At 40.1% G+C, this 22,984-nt stretch overlaps 1 protein-coding gene across 2 annotated transcripts; it reads left to right on the forward strand.

Moving 5' to 3' along the window:
* Positions 1-2,320: 2,320 nt before the first annotated feature.
* On the forward strand, positions 2,321-20,745 carry LOC139974165 (melanotransferrin-like). 2 transcript variants are annotated; one of them, XM_071981125.1, is made up of 14 exons: positions 2,321-2,507; positions 7,680-7,810; positions 8,632-8,752; positions 9,423-9,644; positions 10,315-10,438; positions 11,567-11,744; positions 12,477-12,560; positions 14,060-14,219; positions 15,187-15,351; positions 16,040-16,209; positions 16,926-17,055; positions 17,582-17,744; positions 18,385-18,649; positions 20,103-20,745. In XM_071981125.1, the coding sequence occupies exons 1-14, from the start codon at positions 2,336-2,338 to the stop codon at positions 20,310-20,312; spliced, it is 2,295 nt and encodes a 764-aa protein (XP_071837226.1). In that variant the 5' UTR covers positions 2,321-2,335; the 3' UTR covers positions 20,313-20,745. The 2 variants fall into 2 exon arrangements, with proteins under 2 accessions (XP_071837226.1, XP_071837227.1); XM_071981126.1 differs by lacking the exon at positions 7,680-7,810 and having other exon boundaries at positions 2,387-2,507.
* The last annotated feature ends 2,239 nt before the right edge of the window (positions 20,746-22,984 follow it).

A 22,984-nucleotide genomic window follows, 5' to 3' on the forward strand; every position in this document is an offset into this window, starting at 1 on the left:
CAAAGCCCAGTACTAGTTTATACAGTTACTTGAAAGTCAAAAGGTAATTTCAGGATATATTTAATTGTACATAGCAGTTTTAAATGGTCTTACTTTGGTCTCTTATATTAAAATTGTGCTTGATATTCTTGATGGCTTTCACTTATGATCAACACATTGAGGTCTTCTAGTACCTGTCTTTGTCCACTTTCTGTGGTCAATGGTTTGTCGGTTCTGTGATGGTTTTTTCTGATATCATTCTTGCCATTTTCTTTCTCGGGGTCAGTCTGTAACCCTGCATACAGACGTCGGTGACATCAAGATGGAGGTCTTCTGTCATAAAGTACCAAAAGCATCGGAAAATTTCCTAGCTCTCTTCGCCAGTGGTTATTGCGATGGCTGTAAATTTCACAGGTGAGTTTCCATGTCAGTTATTATTGCCAAGTTTTTTTTTTTTTGGGGGGGGGATGGGGGTGAGGGAGGTGGTCATGTGCCCTTTGGGTAAAAAACCTTGAATTAAGAGAGAAACTACCCTTCCTTCAGTTTTCTAAGTTAACAGTAAGATTTTGTTACTTAAAAGAACACTCAAACATAGTCAAATAGCCTTTTTTTATATCTCAAGAAGTAAAAAAATCTAAAGGATCTATATCTAACTACACAAACCTGGTATACAGTTTCCATATTGTCATAGTATGTTACCAAAATTATGTGGTTACTATCAATTTTTATTTATGTAGCGCCATCTATTAATGCATTAAGGTAGCATACGCCCATTAAAAGCCCCATTGACTTATACACACTAAATCACGAAAAGTAATGTGGTCTCTAAGTCTAGATAGAAGTTTTCACTCTATAACATGTAGATACTCAACAGTACAGATGCCCCTACATGAGCTGCAGTATTGGTAAACCTTCTTCAGCAATCGTCAGTGATATATACAAATATTCAATGCATGTAAATTGTTTCAATACCGCTCTCCCACCCCTCTCCTACCCCTCTCCACCCAGCATTGAAACCTGCTCCACCATACGTCATTGATATATGTAAACGGTCGATGCATATACATTTACATACATAATTGCTTCGATTGAAAACATGATATAGGGGATCTAGCCTGGAAGAAGGATGGTGGGGTTTCTTTCTTTCTTTCTTCCTCCTTCTCCTTCTCCTTCTCCTTCTCCTTCTCCTTCTCCTTCTCCTTCTCCTTCTCCTTCTCCTTCTCCTTCTCCTTCTCCTTCTCCTTCTCCTTCTCCTTCTCCTTCTCCTTCTCCTTCTCCTTCTCCTTCTCCTTCTCCTTCTCCTTCTCCTTCTCCTTCTCCTCCTCCTCCTCCTCCTCCTCCTCCTCCTCCTACTCCTCCTACTCCTCCTCTCCTCCTCCTCCTCCCCTCCTCCTCCTCCTCCTCCTCCCCTCCTCCATGCCTTCTTCTTCCCGACGTTGATAAAATGGACTGGTGTCAGTAAATAGACGATACACAAGAACATTTGTCTTTAACATTTGAACGCCTTTAAACGCAGACGTCACTACAGGGGATTCCCCAGAAGAATACCATTTTTTTGGTAACATTATAGCACTTGCCTTGGGGTTAAGGTTACCTTATACAATAGAGATATAGAACGCCCTCAACCCATGTGACTATTTTGCAGGTGAAAGTTCATAGTCTAGATTCGTTGCCATCTCTATAGGTAAAAACATGTTCCTGCTGTATATACGTGATTGTACCATTGAAGGTGTCCCTCTGTTCATATTGGTGTTATTTCACATCCTATATTGGTGCTTAAAGGGTGTGAAGACTCGCGCAAGAAAAAACGTAGAAACGTTTAATATTATTAATATGACTATAAATATAAAGGTTTATATTAATTTTTAACAAATTATTAAAGATGAGGAGCGAATCGAATAATTAAATCATTGATTCAATCATTTGTATTTTCCAATTTGGTGAAAGAAAATAGGACGGTATCTTAGTTTGCTCACCGAAATATGATCTGTTTATGGGTATCATGCTGCAAAAATGTTGCAAGTAACAAATGTTAATCGTATTTATCCGCACGACTCGCCTCTAACATGAACCCAGCAATGCGTTGGTCTGTAAACAGACCAAGGGGCAAAAAGTGGATGATCAAGATACCTTGCTATGTTATCTAACGGTTATAAAGATACCACGACAACAACAATTCCAGAAATCTAGGAATGGATTATCTTCCGTTTCCAGGTAAGCGAGCTCTATCGAGGAAAACGTGTGGGTTAAGAAAAAATAACAAAATAGAATGTCGTTAATTTTTGTAGCCATGTGAACTGGATCTTACTTTTCGTAAGATCACGAAAAACATTAAAAGTGATGTACAGGTTCCGTGATGCCGACACTTGCGCTCCAACAGCAGCTAGAAGATATCGCACGGAGACCCAGGCTCACCCAGACATCAGAATTAAAGACCCGCGTCGATGACAAGAGTAAAACTGACAAAATGATACGTTTATATTTAGCGTTGCTGTTTTTGTTTGGTGCCTGGGCAGAAGAAGCATCTTGTGAGTATTTTCACTCAGATTTCTTCATTTCTTTCTTGTTTGTGTTTCGTTTTCTTCCTCTTCGTTTTGATGCTTTGCAAGTTGTGTTTAAATCTCATATAGGCCTACTAAACAATATACTCATATTTTCTCCTATCTAACGATATCTCATTACACGGATATGTGTTAGTATACCTCCAAGGTTAATTGTTGACTTTAAGCAGGATTTCAGTATCGATATGTGATAGTTCTCAGGTGCGACACAGACCACATTTGAGAACATTTATTGCCTCACGAAAAAAAAAAACCAAAACGTGCAATCAGTACGATTACAAATTTGATATTGACAAATCATGTTGAATGTAATGCAATGTTGCACTCCTTTCGTTATATGGAAATAACACGTTTGTTTGACTTGATAGAACATTAGTTTTGTTTATTAGCAATTATACCATGATACTGTACTGAGGTTATAATATAATAATAATGGGGTTAAAGGAGCGTTCCAGCGTTTTAGCATATTTGAAATTGGTATAACTTGAAAATCCGAACTAGCTTATGAAACGTTATAGTATTAACTTATTTTTCATGGACTACTTGACAATTCCCTTTTAAAGTCACCCTTTACCACCACAGTTTAACCACCGCACCACCCTTGTGTAACGGGGTGTTATTTTCTCTTTTGGAAAGGTATGATCACGTGACCTGATTACATTTTATTTATATTGACTTCAATAAGATTGGTCCTAAATATTGTAAAGGGTGTTTAATTTTTGTACTTTCTCAATTCTCCATTTTAATTATTATTTCTTATGCCATATATACTGTATACAGTTCTACTGTATATTCCCAGTCTAGCTCTCTGTGGGTAAGTAGGTGTGCATTTAGCCACCGGCTAATTTCACTGGGAGATCTTTTCTTATTTTCAAGTAAGAGTCAGATTCCTGAGTTGTTAGCATCTGACCATCAGTTGTTAGCATGATGTAATGATTAAATGTTAGCATTGCGCAATACCCTGTTACCATGAGCTTGCTGATAGCATTGCGAAATATCATGTTAGCATGGTGCAATGCTAACAGCTTTTATCAAGTAAAACATAAGTAATTTACTGTACCCCCAGCGGTGGTCACTGAGGCTAGAAAAGGAGAGGATATTTTGACACAAAAATCTTTCGGACATAATTATTTGAAGACCTCTGATGGTTCACGATTTTGTGCTCTGTGAGCACCGTTGTAAATACTTGTAAATTTGTTTCGTAGTTTTGTAAAATAGGCCTATGCACATCCGTTTTGTTGTTTCCGAGAAGCGGCGAAAATAAATCAGTAAACTACAAATTCAGAGAACCCTGTGTATCTGTTGTCTCGTCTGCTGCTGCCTTTCTATATCATCCGTCTTATTCCGGTAACGTTATATCTGGTGGCAGCGGTGGGATTTTTCATACCAAGATGGACATTCTGAACAAACCAGCATTAAAAGACTTCTGGCGTGTTGTCGATGAGACGGACAGGGATCCACCAGGCAGTTGAGGACCAACTGGGTAAACCAAAGAGACAGCAGAACCTCAGCAAATTGCAGACGCAACGAGACAGTGACCATCAGCAGGGAAGTCAAGAGACTCCACACTGCTGCCCCTCATACAGTGGCAGCCGCAATTATCTGCATTATCCTCAACCGATCCGAATGTCGGCTACAACAACTTTCAATGAAAGACCAGATACCTATAACGGAAGGTCTTCGTGGGAAGACTACCTCACCCAGTTCGAACTCATCGCCGAACTCAACCGATGGGACGATTACACAAAGGCAATGTGTCTGACAGCACATTTACAAGGAGAATGCCGAAGCTGCCCTGGCCAACATCAGCCCAACCTTAAGATGAGGCTTCTACTGTTTGGTTGAAGCATTGAAAAGAAGATTCTGTCTCTAACACCAACATGAAATTGTCGGAATACAACCAAAAATAAGGAAGGATGAAACTCTCCCCGAATAAGGACAAGCGGTACGCAGGTTAAGCAAACAGGTCTACCCGAGAGCCCCACCAGACTTACAAGAAGCATAGCAAGGGACCACTTCTTAGATGCTCTGACAGAACCAGACCTACAATTGGGGTTTACCAGGCCAGACCGTCCACCCTTGATGATGAAATTAAGGGGGCTATAGAGATTAAGGCTTTTCAAGTTGCCGGGCGCCAACGAGTAGTCCCTGGAAATTGTTAGGAATGTGCAGGCAGGAGAAAGGGCTAACAGCAACGAGCTTGCAGAACTCCTCAAGTTGATGAATCAACAACTCAGGGTCATGAATGACAAACTTGAGCAGCGCCCATATCAAGGAGGTCGACGACCCAACGAGACATGAGCAAAGTCCAGTATTTTGGCTGTAAAGGATACGGGTATTACAAAAGTAATTGCCCAAATGAGACTGAGAGAGATGGCGCAACAAGTGGACCGGGGCCCGGCAGGGAAATAGGAAGTCCAAAAAAGGGTGCCGTGAGAACAGCCTTCAGTAAGCACAAAGACTATGACGGGTTATATATGGACACCATCCTCTCTGGAGCAGCAACCCGATTTTTGGTAGACACTGGTGCAATTGTTAGCATTCTACAACCGGAGACATACTTCAAGATTCCTAAGAATCAACGGCCACCCTTACAACAGATGAGTGAAGAGATAGCATCCATAGGGATAATAGGGATAGCAACTTTCGTGAGGTGGAGGATGAGAAGCTCGAACATCAGATTGGCGTAGCAATTATCGACTCTGAAGGACTACTGGGCTTGGACTTCCTGCATAAGTTCATCTTCGTCATAGATGCAAGTCAACATAAATTACAGATTGGCTCTATGACGGTTGGCGGGGCAGAAATACAGCAGAAGCCAGTTGTTTGCCGAGTCGCAGTCAGTGAGACTGTGGTGATTCCTCCAGACAGTGATTTGGTTACTATGGGAAAGATACATGGGAGTATACCAGCTGAGTCATTGGGACTTGTAGAGCCTGCTTAAATTCTGAGTCAGAAGAAAAATAAAATGGTGGCCAGTGCGGAAAAGTGGATCCAAGAAGAATTCAAAACACTACAACTGGCAGATGTAGACATCGATGCAATCATCAGATGGAGATGAAAAAGGAGAGGCCGCCCTAAGAAATGGTTTCCATTGGAAGAAGCACTCTGAAAAACTATTGGTTGAAGTGGGAGGAGCTAATAATCAGACAGAACGTTCTGTATAGAAGATTTCTGTACGGGGATGGCTCTATCTGGTGGCAACTAGTATAGTACCGACAGAACTCCAGAACGAAATCATGTACCTCGTACATGATCACCGTTTAACTTGACATTTTGGATTCAAGACAACGTTGGCACGATAGATGAGAAGATACTACTGGAGTGGCTACAGAAAGTCAGTGGAGCTATATTGCAAGAGTTGCCGTCAATGTTCAGCCAGAAAAGGCGTACCAAGAAGCCAAAGCTCCTATGAAAACCTATGCAGCAGGATCACCAATGCAACGCTGTGCAATGGACATAATGGGTCCTCTACCAATCTCAGAGAGGGGTAACAATTATATCCTGGTTTTACCAGACTATTTTACAAAATGGACAGAAGCATTCCCTATGCCTGATCAGGAAGCAAAAACGGTCTCTGATATTCTGGTCTAAGAATCATTTTGCAGGTATGGAATACCAAGAGAATTACACACCGACCAAGGAAGACAGTTTGAATATGCCATATTTCAGGAAATATGCCAGTTACTGGGCATTGACAAACCAGGCCAACTCCTTATCACCCGCAGTCAGATGGTATGGTACAGAGATTTAATAGAACCTTGGAGAACATGTTAGCTGCTGTTGGGACCACAGACCAAAGAGACCGAGACACGTGGCTACCGTATCTAACCATGGCCCACAGGTTCGCTGTTCACGAATCCACAGGCTTTTTCACTAAACGAGTTAATGCTGGGAAGAAATATAACAGTATCAGTATATCTGATAGTTTCTGACCAACCTGATAATGCAGATACACCAGATTAAGTGAATAATGTTAAACATTTTGTTTTAAGAAACTGTGTGATTGTGTTACACCTTACTCGAGACGAGTAAGTTTTTCAGAGAAGGAGGAAAGTGTAAAGGGTGTTACCCCTTCATTTATTCTTACTTTTCCCCATTTTAATTATTGTTCTTATGCTGTACATACTGTATACAGTTCTACTTTAATTCCCCAGTCTGGCTCTCTGTGGGAAAGTAGGTGTGCATTGAGCCAATGGTTAAATTTTCTGAGGGTTCTTTTCTTATTTTCTTTCCAAAAGCTAGATTTCTGAGTTGTTAGCATCTGACCTTTAGTTGGTTTGATGTAATACTAACATGTGAGAATTATATTTAATTTATAAATTTATATAATTATAATTGTGCGCAATATCCTATTAGCATTGCGCAATGTTAAAACTTGTTTTCATGAGCTAGCTGTTAGCATTGTGAATATCTTGTTAGCATGGTTCAATGATAACAGCTTTTATCGAGTAAACCATTCAGCAATTCACTGTACCCGCAGTCACTGAGGCTATACAAGGAGAAGATATTTTGACACAAAAATCATTCAGACAGAATTATTTGAAGACCTCTAATGGTCAGGATTTTGTGCTCCATGAGCAACGTTGTAAATATATACTTGTAAATTTGTTCAGCTAGTTTTGTAGGATAGACCTATGCACTTAAATTCGTTTTGTTGTTTCCGAGAAGCGGCGAAAATTAATGCTGTAAACTGCAACTACAGAGAACCCTGTCTATCTGTCGTCTCTTCTGGTGTTGACTTTCTACATCAATCGTCTGTCCTGTAAAAACCTGAGACCCCTGCAACGTTACAATCTGTAAAACAGTTTAAAAAAAATGTCATCATAAATAATTGCACGAATATTTTACTACTTTTGAAATGAACAGGAGACATTTCGACGTAAAATTCGAATTTAAACATTCTGTTTTATTTTGTTTTCATTATGTGCGTGCGTGTGTGTGTGGGTATGGGTATATCCGAATATATGGCACATTGTATTTTATTTCTGTAAACACTGAAAACAAAGTACATAGTGGATGATCTTCATATTAAGTATGTGAATTCCACATTATTCAGTATAAGAACATATCGTTTTCTGTTGAGGTCAAAGGTCAACAGGGGACAAAAGTTAAAAAAAAAATGTTATTTCTCTACAGCACCAGAACCACCTGCACGATGGTGCACCATTACCGCGGCTGAATACGCTAAATGCCTTAGCATGTCACAGGTCTTTGCTGAACACCAGCTTACACCTACTGTACACTGTGTCGAACGACCCACTGTAGAGGTAAGGTTACACACACACACACACACACGCGCACACACACACACACACATATACATATATATATATATATATATAACGTATATGTTTGGCCGTGCGGGTCATAACGTCGAAGCGAAATGCGTACGCAAAATCCTTTACGCGTTTTACCACCTACGGTATCTATGAAGGGCCAGAATCATTGGCTTGTAATACATCTTTAAGTAAAGGCGATCTTGACGGGAGAAAATGGTGTGGGCGATCGGTCCACCGGGTTAAATAGGTGTCCCGCGAAATATGGAATAAGGAATAATTCATTCTAATTTTCATAATATACATAAGGAACAAAAGTGGCAATGGTGACATGATTGTCTCTATGATCCAATGGATAAAGGTGATTAGCACTGCCCCCCCCCCCCCAAAAAAAAAATTCTCATGATTTTCAATGATTCTTAACCTACCACGGTGGTTTTACTACCTTCCATGAAACACAGCTCCTGGCACCGACAGCCCTTAAAACACAGCCCCTCCCTCCTGGCACCAACCGCCCATAAAACACAGCCCCCATTTCCTTGCACCGACCGCCCACAAAATACAGCCCCTCCTCCTGGCACCGACAGCCCATTAAAACACAGCCTCTCCCTGCTGACACCGACCGCTCGTAAAACACAGCCCCTCCCATCTGCCACTGCCACTCCACCTCTCCACTTGTTTGATCCTTCTCGAAGACTTGGGATAATCTGACAAAAGCCATGAAAAACTACATTTGATCAATTTTGGTAATTTCTAGTAGCCCTGGATGAAATGAAGGACAAACTTCTTTTCGTATTTTATAATCACAACAGGAATGCCTCATCACTATCCGTGAGGGCGGTGCAGACCTTATCACGCTGGACGGTGGTGACGTCTTTAGAGCTGGCAAAGTCTTTGGTATGAAACCTATTATGAAGGAACTTTACTCTGGTGGTAAGTTACGAGTCGGAATAATTACACACAATAGCTAACCCTGAATTGAAGTAGGCGTGGCAATGTCGCGGCTCCACCCACCCCTCGACCACCCCCCCCCCCCACCAAGAAATAAATCGTTACCACTACAAAATTAAACAGTATCAAATGGTTCACTGTGTAGTTAATTATATATAGTCAAGTTTCCAACAAAATGAAGAAAACTGATAAAACCTTTCAATTTTCTGATTTTTTTCTTATATGGCGATAATTTTTGCGAGGCGTTTAATTATAATTACTTGCAATTATACTGCAGGAGGTGAAATCATTTCAATGGTGAAAGCATCTAAAATGGTTTCAGCTTTATAAATTGAACAATAGCAACCTGATTGTTAGCAGCTGTACATTGTCTCGGTAGGCTTTGTAAATTTGTTACAAATTAATGAAGAAACGCAAATTGGGCAATGAAGGAAGGAAGGAAGGTCGGGGAAATTAAGACCAAAGTAATTTCTTACTCCTTCGCTTTCAACCCCTTTTAAACATGTACTTGTGACTCGGTAATACTTCAAACTAGGTGTTACATCATTGTATAACTACCTTTTTAAAATTTAATTCATGACAATGTTGTAATTGAATTCAAAGAAGAGCGGATGGTATTTCTTTTTAAAGCAATATTGCGTTACTTTACCAGGATCAACAGGATATTATGGTATCGCAGTGACACGAGCTACGTACACTAACGTGAGATTGACGAACCTCAAAGGGGCGCATTCTTGCCACACTGGTGTAGGTCGCACCGCAGGTTGGAATATTCCCGTCGGCTATCTTCTCCAATCTGGTCAGATGAAGTCTAAAGGCTGCAAGGAACACGTGAAATCAGCAGCACAGTTCTTCAATTCTAGCTGTGCTCCTGGTAAGTCCAATCTTTAAAGACAGAAGGAATAATGAGCGGGTGGGGCGGGGAAAGGAAAAGGGGATAGAGGTCATAGGCAAAGTTTCTTTTTTTTTCTCGGTAGAATATAGATAATAGGAAGTCTAAAGACATGTTTTAAGTCAGATCATATATTATGTAATGTAAAATTGTGGTTAATGTGCCGTAATCAGAAGGTTGACGTGTGGATTAGGAGAGGGAAATATTTAAAGATAATCATGAAGCGATGATGTTTGTTCTTAAAGAAGCCATCGTTCTATCACTAGGCCTATGGTATAATAGTCTTCGAATCATATTGGGTTTCTGTAGTGTATACTTATTCGGCTAGTTTCATTCAATGCTCTCAGTCTATAGCTGTGCTCTCCTGCACAAGGGGAAGGGTAAGGATTAAAAGCTCATCTTTCATCGATTTTGCTATTATTTTATCCTTCAATGTATTATGTCTCTGTTAAGCCTACGTGCTTTACAACACTTCAGTTAATATTATTATTCGAACATACATGCAAATACCATATAACGCACGCTGTAGCGTTTCTATTAGGCTACTGTGTACATTATGACAATGGATATAAGTCGGCTGGTGTTATTTGACACGACACATGAATGATTTGGAGAATTTCTAATATATTCAGTAATTTAATCTTTTTGACAGGTGCCAGATTGGCCATCAATAATCCCTACAATGATGACGTAGATAATCTATGTGATCTCTGTAGCGGAGACTGCGGTCGTGATGCAGACACTGAACCCTATAACGGCTACTCGGGAGCTTTACGGTGAGCTACGAAACGTTAAAATGCTCCCGTCCCATCTTCTTCTTATCCTCCTCTAACTCCTCAACCTTGACAAGATCAGTTGAGGAAACTATACATCCTTGTTGACAAGCTTAGGTGTAAACGTGAGGCATAAGTCATAAATGTCTATACCATCCCCTGTCTTCCAATCTCTCGTCTTTCTTCCTCAGACAGGACGTCATCGGAAACGTATTAAATGTTCCTTCTCCTTGAGTTTCTCCTACAGATTCATCTTCTTGTATATATCTTCTGGTGGGGGGGGGGGTGATTGCAAGTTCAAGGGAGGGCGTATTGGGAGGGATGAGAGATATGACACACTTAACACTATTAATTTGCTCCAGTAGAATTCGATTTAGAGTTTATTACATTTCAGTCTGATTAAGTCAAAACCATTCCTTGATCAATCTAACAATTGGGATTCACACCTTGAAATATCCATTTTTGTTTCCATAGAATTATGTTTGTGGTGGAGAATGGTCGGAAGGTAGAATGTTTTAAAGGGAAATACCGACAGCAAAATAACATATGATTGAATTGCATATGTAGACAGAACCATTCCAAATGCTGATATATATATATATATAGGTAGAAGACCTGGGTCGCATCAGTTCAAGTCTGAAATTTAAACTAAACAAATAAACAGATATAACATATTAATTGTAATTACAAAACATTACATTGCGCACCACACAAAGACAACGGAAATATTTGCATTAAGTTGACCATTTTTTGGTGACGCTCTCCATGGCGGCACATCATCACAACATGCAGACACTAATGAAACGTGATACCTTGTTATCTTTATCTGGACCTGAGATGTCCACTGTGTTGTGGGTATTGACCGTAGCTGCATGTATTGACTGTACACTAGTGTCTAATTACCAAAGGTGGCAAGCTGTGTGTATATTTTCTGGGACCGATGGTGGTGTCTAACACTTCAGTTACATCTCATTCGAAACTATGTCAGATTACCGACAAACGTTTCTTTGGGCGAGTCTTCACCCCCTTTAATGCCACTAGAAACATTTGCAAATGAACGAAAACGCCCAAATCAATCAATCAATCAATCAAGGGTGAAATTAGATTTTGAACTTTTCTTTCAAACTCAAGGTGCCTATTGGAAGGAAGAGGAGAAGTGGCATTTATTAAACCTGCCACACTTGAAGCAAACCTCGGGGAAAACGCCCCTTATTGGGCTGCTGGCGTCACAGCTGACGATTTACGTCTCCTCTGTAAAGATGGAAGTCAAGCTCCTATTAGCGATGCAGCAAACTGTCACATTTCAACGGTACGTATTTATATAGTACGGTATCCATATGGTAGTACGGATGATCTTAGCGAAAGGGTAGGTCGGTAGGAAGTGCGGGGGAGGAGGGGGGGGGGGGTATTTGTAGACGATGTTTGGATTGCAAGCCCAATAGATATCCGTATACATACCTAACTATGTTGCACATTTAAGGGTAACGTTTTCACTCAACCCTTCGTTTTATGCCATCGAGTGAGCTGAGTAAACTTGGGAGTTTTCTTTCCAATAAATAACATCCTGTCAATGCATTGTAATATTAACGTAGATAATATACTTCAGTACAGCCCTGTCCCCGTCATGGACATTATCATCTTTAACATCCAACCTATAGCCCTACCACTCACAACTTGAATATGGGGTTCTAAATAGGCGGCCTAAATGTCGCCCGCCGGAAGACTTGGGTACCGATCTGCAAAAACTGCTTACACTATGGCACAAATCGGGTATACATGCTTCTAAGGCATGTGGCTTGGTCGCCGTACTGGCATTTACCCATGATCTATCTATGGTGAAAAACAAATGCCTCTCTAAGAACCTTTGCGCTGACCAATGACAATTCCAGCGTTCGTAAGAACTCACTTGATAAGCCCTGCTCAAGCCATTATGTAATTTGCGATATATATTTATTTGTACGAGAAGTTCATGAAATGTGAAAGTAGATTTATTTTGTCTCACTCTCCATCCCCCCTTTCTCTCTCTCTCTCTCTTTTACAGGGTGTCAGTCATTCAGTAATGACGTCGGGCACAGCGTCTGATGAGGTTATTGAGTCATACCAGCGGTTACTTGAATCGGCTACGGTAGGTGTTATAGATAGTGTGTGCAAGGGGAACTTTTACAAGATTATTAACACAGTCAGTGTCAATTATTAAGTCATAGTGGAGCGTTCTAGAAATCTTTTTAGGCTCCCATATACTGTGGTCTTCAAACTATAATTTTCAAGACTTAAGTTATTCCAAATCACTCCCAGCCTTCCCCTACTCCCCCTCCCCCCCCCCCCCCCATTCTAGTTTTCTTGGCAAACAAAATAAACGAAGATGAAGCTCCGTACGTTTTAAAATTTCATTGTCTGTTTACTTTTTCTAAGTACGGTGGTTCTGAAGGGACAGGCGAATTGTAGACTAAGCGTGTTAATATAACACGACAAATCTGTCTACTTTTTTGTCAAATAACGCTAACGTTACATCTTGACGCAAATGGCTGCGTTGCACATAACTTGACAACAGATCAAAAATATATTTGTCAAGTGGACAAGTTAAGATTATATTTTAATAACAATACATATCTTTATCGTGTTGTATAGTGTTACATGATCACGCGCTACACGCCTGTTCCACCCGTTATCTAAGTCTAACCTTACACAAGTTTAGACAGGAATTCTGAAATAAAGTGGATGTGTGGGGGGGGGGGGGGTGTAAACATGTCTAGTGAAGCGTCGATTTGGTTTCCTGCAGATAGGAAACGCTTTTTCTGAGCGTTTTAGAACTACCGAAACGAAACGTACGACTCTCCTTCAGCTTTGGAGTTACCTACAATTAACAAGTGGATCTAAATATATCAGGCAGAAGCCAAAGACATACACAAATAACCGTGATAACCGTCACGAACAACAGCTAAGAAAGATCTCATTCCATGTGGGGAGTTATCACAAATTGAGCTTAACCGTTTTCTCACACGCACGGCTGGAGACTTGATCAAGTCTAAATATGACATCATCGAGCCACGTGTGTATCAATGCTTGATGGTCTTCTTTATTGATTACAATGTTTTATTATCTGTAATTGGAAATAAATTAATTAAATCGTTATGCATGACATCATGTTGTCAACAATGTTAACATTCTACCTTGAAAAACAAAACAAAGAGAAAGTTAAATGTTTGAGATCCTATAGCGATATTATGACATCACTGCAGGTTAACAAAAATGGCATCTACCCGGAACGACATTTAAGACTAAGATAATCTCCGAACGGATGCTGGTCGGGGAAGTTGTGTTTCACAAAGATCGCTGTCATCATAAGCCAAGGTATTGTTTGATTTTGTGTCCCCCCCCCCCCCCTTTAAGTCGCGGGCTTCGTACGCAAGGGAATAATACAGAAAAGGAAAACGGGGAAAACTCTTGAGACAAAACATCAACATTCACCAAATTGAACATAAATATTGAACTAATGAGATTTTAAAAATGTCTGCCGTCACTCAGACATGTAGCCTGGCCCGGCAATGGTCTCGTCGTTCCGTTATACTCGACTCTTAGGTTGAACCTTTTGATACTCGTATTGTTTTGACTTACTTTTGGCAGAATTTATTTTCTGGAGACGACAATGAAGAATTTACGATGTTCGACTCGTCCGCTTGGAGTGGTAGAAATCTCATCTTCAAGGACTACACACAATCGATGGCTGACGTCAAAGTTGATAATTATGCCGAATATTTGGGTGATTACGGTGAAAGCTTTGAAGGTGAGGACAGGAATGTGACGTGGTACCCCCCCCCCCCCCGCCACCTTCATTGCCAGTCCGGGGAAATTTTTGATTCAAAAAATACTTTATAAACACAACCTTGCGTTAAGCCTATATATTGACCTAATTTAGTGCAAAGTGCAATATTTGATGTCGAAACTGTGATTTTGTTCCTTGGTGGAGGGCCCCATTCCCATCCCCCTACATGGGAGTCGCATCCTCTTTCGTAACCGGTTTGATCCGCGAGCTGCCCGTCCATAAAGATTCTTGACCCTACTGAACAAAATCAGAATTTGCACCCCACCCTCAAAATACTGTTTACGTCACTGGCAACCTGTGAACCTTCCCCTTCCCCTTCCTCTTCCCTCTTCCCCCTCCCTCTCCCCTCCCCTCTAGCAGCAGATCGTAACTACAACACGGAATTGTTACCATAACCGATCAATACCGTACCATGGGTTTGCTCTAAACCAGGGTTGTCCAACCTACGGCCCGTGGGCCACAGTCCGGCCCGCCGCATGGTTGCGTCCGGCCCGCCCGAGATGCTCTACGGTGCGAAAATTTAGGGAGCAGATTTATTGATAACAGTTTGAAGCTATATAATCAATCATTCGAACCTCCTGGGTCTGCATACAGGTCAGTTTGTGTGACACTCTCTCAGCGGATTGGGGGGGGGGGCGGCTGAACTTTATTCATCTGTTTTATCTAGAAGGAAAATAAATCAGTGCCCTCCGCGCGCAGTGCTCACATTTTGTTGCCTTGGGCTTCGGGCAAAAAATCGAAAAATCGAGCGTAGGGTTCATGCGGCCCCTCCTTCATTATAATTATTCCATGTGACCCTCCTCTGCAAAAGGTTGGACAACCCTGCTCTAAACCATGCCCATGAAGGAAATATGAAGGAAAGTATTTGGTGCCTTATTATTTTACTCCTTACTATTTGCTTCTTTGTCATACTTTGCCTTCTCTTTAGGTCTACAGAAATGCCCTGAAAATACCATCCGCTTCTGTACCATATCGGAACAAGAACAACAAAAATGCCGCGCAATGAGAGACGCGTTCTCGGCTGCTGGCCTGGTACCGAAACTATCCTGTTACCCCGCTTCCAACCAAGCTGATTGCATCGATAGCATAGTTGGTAAGGTTTAACATGAAGTTAATGAGTAAGTAAAACTTTTTCGCATCATGCGAGAGCAGGGCGTCAATCCGTAGTCACAGGTATGTGTGTGTGGGGGGGGGGGAGGGGGGTGGTAGAACTGATACATACAAAAATACATACATACACATAAACACACATACATACACCCATTCATACATATAAATATAGATATAGATATATATATATAGATATATATATATAGATATATATATAAATGAAATAGTAAATATATATATATATATTTATATATATATATATATATATATATATATATATATATATATATATATATATATATATATATATATATATATATATATATATATAATATTTTGACACTCTTATATTGTTATAAATTTGGATATATTATTTTGGACATTTTGCAACTAATGGTGTGAATTTAAACTCCAAAATGTTCACTACAAATATGAAATTAGCAGTTATATATATTTTTTTTGGACATGTTTCGACATGGTTATATATGGCATTCCGTACAGTTCTCGAAAATAATTTTACTGTGTAATGCATGATTCCCACCGAGTCCCAATACAAAAAAGAAATGGTTTTCTATAACTTCCTCACACCGGCCATCAGCCGATACAATGACAATCGCAGAGAACCCAATGGGAGGGATATTACTTGTATGCATCTTACATATTATCTACAGCTGGTCTTGCCGACATTGTAACCTTAGATGGGGGAGATATTTACAGAGCCGGGAAGGATCATGGATTGAAAGTAATTTTAGGAGAAGTCTATAATTATAATCAACCAGGCAGTTACTGGTCAATAGCTGTCGTCAAGGCGGAGACTTCATTCAGCATCCGTCAACTGGAGGTAAGTCGGTTATAGATCCAATTATTAATCAGAGGCCAAGCAATAGGTGGTTCAAGCTTGTTCATTGCACCAAGGCGCCCCTAATGTCTCGACCTCCCCTCCCCCGCCCCCCTCCCTCCCCCGGAATTGGTTACTACATTTTGAGCCCAACTGCCATTCAAGTAAAACGGCCAAAATGATTTTTGGTTTGCAGTTGATGGCTTTGGTCAAGTGCAATTGAAGTAACAAGTAAGGCACCCAGCTGGGTCAGCTCTCACTCGAGGCTCTCTTACGTTGGAATTCCCATCTTTTCAATGCTGACTTTTAATAACGCTGTCGTTTAGGGCGACGGTTTTCAGACTATGAGGCGCAACACACAGTGGGTCTCGAAAGAAAGTTCCTTGCGTCGCGGGATTTTCGACATGTCGGAACATTTATGAATGAATGGATGAATGGATGAACTCCGTTACCCTAAATAAAGTCCCGTACAAATACTTAATGCAGTGTTTCTTCTTTAGTCCAAGAGGTGCAAATTGAAATTGCTAGCATGCTTGAAGCAATACATGACTGGTATTATCAAAAGTAAAGACCTAAAACCTTTAACCATGTTTCACTGACGAGAGTGTAGGGGAGGAAGGGGAAGGTGATTGGGCGACGATTTGAAATACCTCCATATGTTGACGTAGTTAATACAAGAAAAACTTATGTAAGATATGTGGTTTTCCTTTGAAACTTAGGGTAAGAGATCCTGCCACACCGGTATTATGAAGACAGCCGGGTGGGTGCTACCTGTTGGTTTCCTTGCAGCAAATGGGTACATGGACGCGACAGGTGGAAAAGATGGTTGTGACGTCACTGCCGCCGTAGGTGAGAGGTTGATTTATTTTGTGATGATCTGATATTAATGATCAAAATAATATATGTCATGATCAAAAAATATCACAGATCATTTTAAGCCATGTAAGCCATACACACAAACATCCAATCTTGTTTTCTATTATATTAGCAACAACTGTTCCCTTTGTTCTAACCCTTTGTCTGGACAACCGATGACTTTTGTTCTCTTCTGTTCGACAACTGATGGCAGGAATTTCTTTTGTCCATGTTACCAGTTGTGACGCCTAGACATTCCCACACGCACACATAAACGACAATATATATATATATATATATATATATATATATATATATATATATATATATATATATATATAAACACGTATATATATATATATATATATATATATATATATATATATAAACACGTATATATATATATATATATATATATATATATATATATATATATATATATAGCTTTGACAATAACTCGTCCACACGTGATGAAATAACCGAGAGGACTTTTTAATTTTTATTTTCTGTCACTTATTAGGAAATTTCTTTAATTCGAGCTGTGTCCCGGGGGCTAAGAGCAGGGATTATGACGTATATGGAACGAACCCGCCTCAGCTCTGTGCAAACTGTGTCGGGAAAGATGAAGACTTTTGTGTCCGAAACAGTCACGAGCCATACTACTACCATTCTGGAGCGTTGAGGTTCGTGCATCTTTCATCGAAATGTATTAGAACTAAATATAGATAGGACTATGGTCAGCCACTGTTTGGCGCAGAGATACATGAATATATTAACATACCGCCCGCAATGCTATATATGCATGGTAAATTATTTATGATATAACAAAAAGCCCTGTATTTTATACAGCAGGTATATATGCAGCACAAAACCAGTTTAAAAGGAAACAATTTAAACCTATAAGAAAGATTTAGTATAGCCTACAACAGATCCATTTATTTGACCTTCATTTGATGTTATCCCCCCTCCTACCCCCTTCCCCCATAAGGCCCTGTTTGATTTCATTATATCTTTCATTTATCAACGAAAATATCCCCTATTTTTAATTACACAGAGAAAGTCAAAAAAGAGTCATGCTTTATTTACCAAGAGAGGTACCGTACTTTAATGTTTCAAAAGGGCACATTTGAGGTTTTCTAAAAAAAATGCGACGGTGGCAGGTGCCCCCTGTATGACCTTGGCTCCGTCGCCCAATGTTTAATTGTGAGGACATTGACTGTTTATACAAATATTACAAACATAACGAAAGCACAGATCACAAACTAATATCTCACAGTTATACTCATTGAAATAACTATATGACATCCTCGATCATTATGACAGGTGCCTTGTTGAGAACGCTGGTGACGTAGCATTTGTGAAACACACAACCATAAGAGATAACACATTCCCTAATGGCCAACACGAATGGAACCGCAATTTGACGCAGATAAATTTCCAACTTTTGTGTCCGAATGGAACAAGGAGCTCTCCCAGGAATTTCCGGCAATGCAACCTCGGACAGGGGCCATCCCACGCTATCGTGACGTCAGGAGAAAAGAAAGCCGACGAGATTGCGCAGATTATCACGCTACTTAGTGCGGGAGTGGTGAGTAACAAACATAAAACTTGAGTTCTTACAACTGTGCAGTATATGAAAACCAGTGCCGGCTTATCCTTCTCGTGGACCATTTGGCTATGATCACGTGATATAGTTTAATTTAAATATTACACTCAATAGATCGCTCACCAAACTTTAACCCTATCACGTGTACAGAATCTGTTCTTTTGCCAGGAGACTCGTAATATACTCACATGACGTCGTCATGATCACACGGTCAAGGGCGTAGGAACCGGGGGGCTGGGGGGGGTGGGGGCGCCAGCCCCCCAGTGAAAAATATGGATGGGCGGAAGTATCATTCCGCCCCCCCCCCCCCACCCCCGCTTCGCAAGTTAGAAAACCCCTTTTTCATTTCCAAATGAGAAAAAAATCTCATTTGGAACACCAAATTGCATCTAAGGCCAGGTGAAAATGCAAAATTATTTACAAAATGGAGTGGGTGTTGAAGTGTGCTATATTGCACCAAATTGCATCTGAGGCCACCTGGAAATGCAACAAATTTCCAAAGGGGAGGGGGACACCCCCTCCCCTTAGACCCCTCCCCCAGGCCGGGCATCAGTCTTCAGCTCCCCCCCCACTCAGAAGTACCTTCCTACGCCACTGCACACGGTTACAGACTCCGTGTAATGGTGGGGGTGGGGGGGGGCTGGGTCGGGTCGGGTTGAAAGTGGATCAAGTATAGTTTGGTATTCTTGGTCCAGGCTCAATCTTGAATAACTTTTCTAAATCAAAACTACAGTATGAAATGTTTTCCCCGAAAGTAAATGAGGATGAAATGTTTCCCCGGAAGTTTACGAGGGCGGTATTGAAGAACTTAGCATGCACATAATTCACCATGTCTTCGGCTTTGAATTCAACGATTCTGTATGCTGTCGTGTTTGAAAGAATCTAACCGTAAAAGTAGTTACCGACTTTGCGATCCACGTTGTATAGTCATTGCCGACTTTGCAATCCGCCAGTCCCCTTCACGATTTTGCAAGGTCGGTAAGGGAGGGGGGGGGGGGGTTCCACAGATTTCGCATTGGGACGCCACAAAGAAGTATCCAGTATGGAGATGAGATAAATGCGTATAGTTCTCAAGGTCAAAGGGTTCACAATACCGACATGTGGCATGCGTGAATACTTTCAGACAAGATTTACCATTTTTTGTTGTTATCTTCGGGTTCTGCTCGAGAACAAACTTAATAAGGGGAAAAAGGGGAAGAAAAATTTAACAAGGGAAAGCATATATTATTCTCTAGAGTTCCAGCGAGTGTAATCCAACACTTCCCACTAGTAGCAGACGATGGATACAATTTAGAGAAAACTAATCTATTCCAGTTTGTTCGATGAAAATGCCTTCAAAATGTCATGATAATCTTCGCTTCTAACTATCTCTACAGACAAAGGAACCGACCGATTAAACTCAATTATCCATTTTTTTTTTTAAATTTCATTTCAGGGACAATTCGGTCATCCAGAAGAAAGGGGTTTCAAGATGTTTAACTCGAAAGGTTACGTCGACAACGAGGGCCAAACTAGCAAAAATTTGCTGTTCAAAGATTCAGCGATCAATTTGAGGAGTATTCCAAGTAGTAGTCGTAGATATGATACTTATCTGGGAAGCGGCTATGTTAACGCATTGGAGACTATTAAGTGTGAAAGGAACTAGGCTAGCTAACTGAATTAACTCGGTATAATAGCTAAGATACCTTCCAATCTTTGATGGAAAAGTAAACGTATTAACTTAAGGTTCACTGTCTTGTAAGGTTAGGAGTGGACAGAGAGAATAGCTCGCGTGTGTTAGTGTGTGTGTGGGGGGGGGGGGGGGATACAATATATTCGTAGCGAAAGAGTCCCGAAGAAGTTGGTGTTTGATTGAACAAGTAGTTTCTGTACGTATTTATTACTGTTTTCAAGGGTAGATCAATATAAATATGTACACAAAATTACTGATAGAGTTGAGTTAACATGTGCATGGTAATTGAATCGATTATCACATAACAGCTGTTTTCCTTCGCTTAACGTCTCCCATTTGCTTTTTAATATTTTCCTTTGTAGATCATGAGCTAATGAATAAAAGTAAAAAATGAAAGAGAATATAATGTACAATATCTCTGCCTCTTATTTATCTCGATATTTTACCGAAATTGAAATGAAATTAAAATGGAAAGTGGGGGTTCGGAGGGGCGGAGGAGGGGTTTGGTTCACGGGTGCTTGTGATGGAGGGAGGGAGGCGTTAGCTAACCTCCATAACTTAGCTGGCCGTGTGACGTCACTGTATTTGCGTGCAAGTATAAACCTTGTTCCGAGAAGCCGGGACTTCAAAGTCTACGTTGTTCCCTACTTCCCTATAACTATCTGGAATGTTCCCTAAAGCTAAATGTAAATTAATGCATATATATTCTTTCATAATTAATTTTCTAACTCAACCAAAACATGTTCTTTACACTTCATATTGGTTATCACCATTGTCACACTTTTATTTGACACCTTAGTATATATGTTTTCTCTTTTATTAAGTCCTGTTTAAGTGGAAGAACTAATTTAATGGTCTGTACTTAATACTAAAGTAGTCCGAACCTTTTATGTATGATACTTAAAATGACATTTCTCAAAAACTTAAATGTGCTTTTGTAGGTAATACTATCGTAACGGCCCACAATACCCGTCAGCCCCACTTTTCAAGGTTTTAAGCGCATTATTTGTTCAGAATTTGAATAATAATTTCACTTCAAAACATGCCCATAATGTTGCACAAAATATCATCTATGGAAAACCAATATAGAACAAAAAACCTTCAACCCCTAACAGACCGGTCAAAATTGCACGAGTAGAGGGTAGTATATATGAAGAATGTTGGTCAGGGAATTTTCGAAAATTCAGACACAGTTAATTTATTGGTGTACAAATATTAAAACCTCTTATAATGGCTACCATAAAACTTCGCTATCATAAAAAAATACAACAAAATATGCTCGAGGGGGGGGGGCGGTCCCCCTTTGCCCCCTGGCTACGCGCCTGCGGTTAGAAATCTTGTAGGAAACAGGTCAAATGGAAACACATTGAACCCATATCGATGTGGATCATATATGATTGTATACGTACTTACACTGATACACAATAGATGTACAGACATTATGATAACGATCATTAGTGACAACATGCTATACGGTCACAAGTCACAAAAACGACCACGAAGAGTCATTTACTTCATGCAGCATGTGTTGGATGAAGTTTTAGCCACCGCCAAATATGATTTGGATAAATAATCTCACACATTATTTTCTATTTATAGCCACACAAAAAGACTATGCCACCAAATATTGGGGGGGATATTAGATACTATATCCCCACCTAAAATGTTGGGGGACATGTCTCCCCCCCCCCCCATGATCGCCGCCCATGATTGAGACTAAACAGTGAACATAACATCAATATTCAAATGTTCATCCGCTACTTTGTACTTTTTGTATGGATGCTGCCCAAAATTTGTTTCTTATTGGGGTGGGTGGGGAGGGGGTGGGGTGGTGTGTGTGGGGGGGTGAGGGATGTACAATATAAATGATTCACTTGAAGAATTTCGAAACCGGGTTTGGCCCACCCTCAAGAAAAAGGGATGACTCAGACGTTCTTAATTTATTATTATATTTAAGTTCCGGTAAACACATTTTTCTTTAGTGCATGGCGACATCAATAGCATATTGAAGAAGGTATCATCATCTGTGCAAAGGAAAACGTAATGATCACACAGAAAATCAATCATACTGAAAACATTAGTTTTAAAAATGTTTCTACAGTATAACAAAATATCCTGCAAGCTATTTATATTGCGATCCAAAATTTGATATCTTTGAGAGGTCAAATAGTTCAAACTTGCTCCCTCTGTTGCATTTTTGGGAATCAAATTGATAATCAAGTGCTGGACTGAATCTGATTATTAACACTTTATCAGCCAACTTGTTACGTCTAAACCACGAGAAAAAAAAATTGTAGCCTATATGTTTATCATGTCAAAATTGTTTTACAAATTTGTCTTTAATTGCCGGTACCACTGCAAATATCAATCCACTGTTTTTTTTCCCCGGCTCGATCCTTTGTCTTGTTAAACTTTACTCTTACCAAAATGAAGCCTACCGTAGGCTACGTACTCCTCATATGTGCGCTGCAAAATGTTGTGTTGGTTTCTTGCAGTGTGGTGGATACTATGCATGTTCGAAGTTGTAAGGAAATGGTATAGGTTAACTCTATATTTTAATATATTTTTTATAATATTTTTCTCACAATGAATAAGAAACGTATAGATGCAATATTGGTAAATCGAAAAAAATGAGGGAATCAAGT

The sequence above is a fragment of the Apostichopus japonicus genome, chromosome 9 (assembly GCF_037975245.1).
Source record: "Apostichopus japonicus isolate 1M-3 chromosome 9, ASM3797524v1, whole genome shotgun sequence".
Classification (NCBI taxonomy): domain Eukaryota; kingdom Metazoa; phylum Echinodermata; class Holothuroidea; order Aspidochirotida; family Stichopodidae; genus Apostichopus; species Apostichopus japonicus.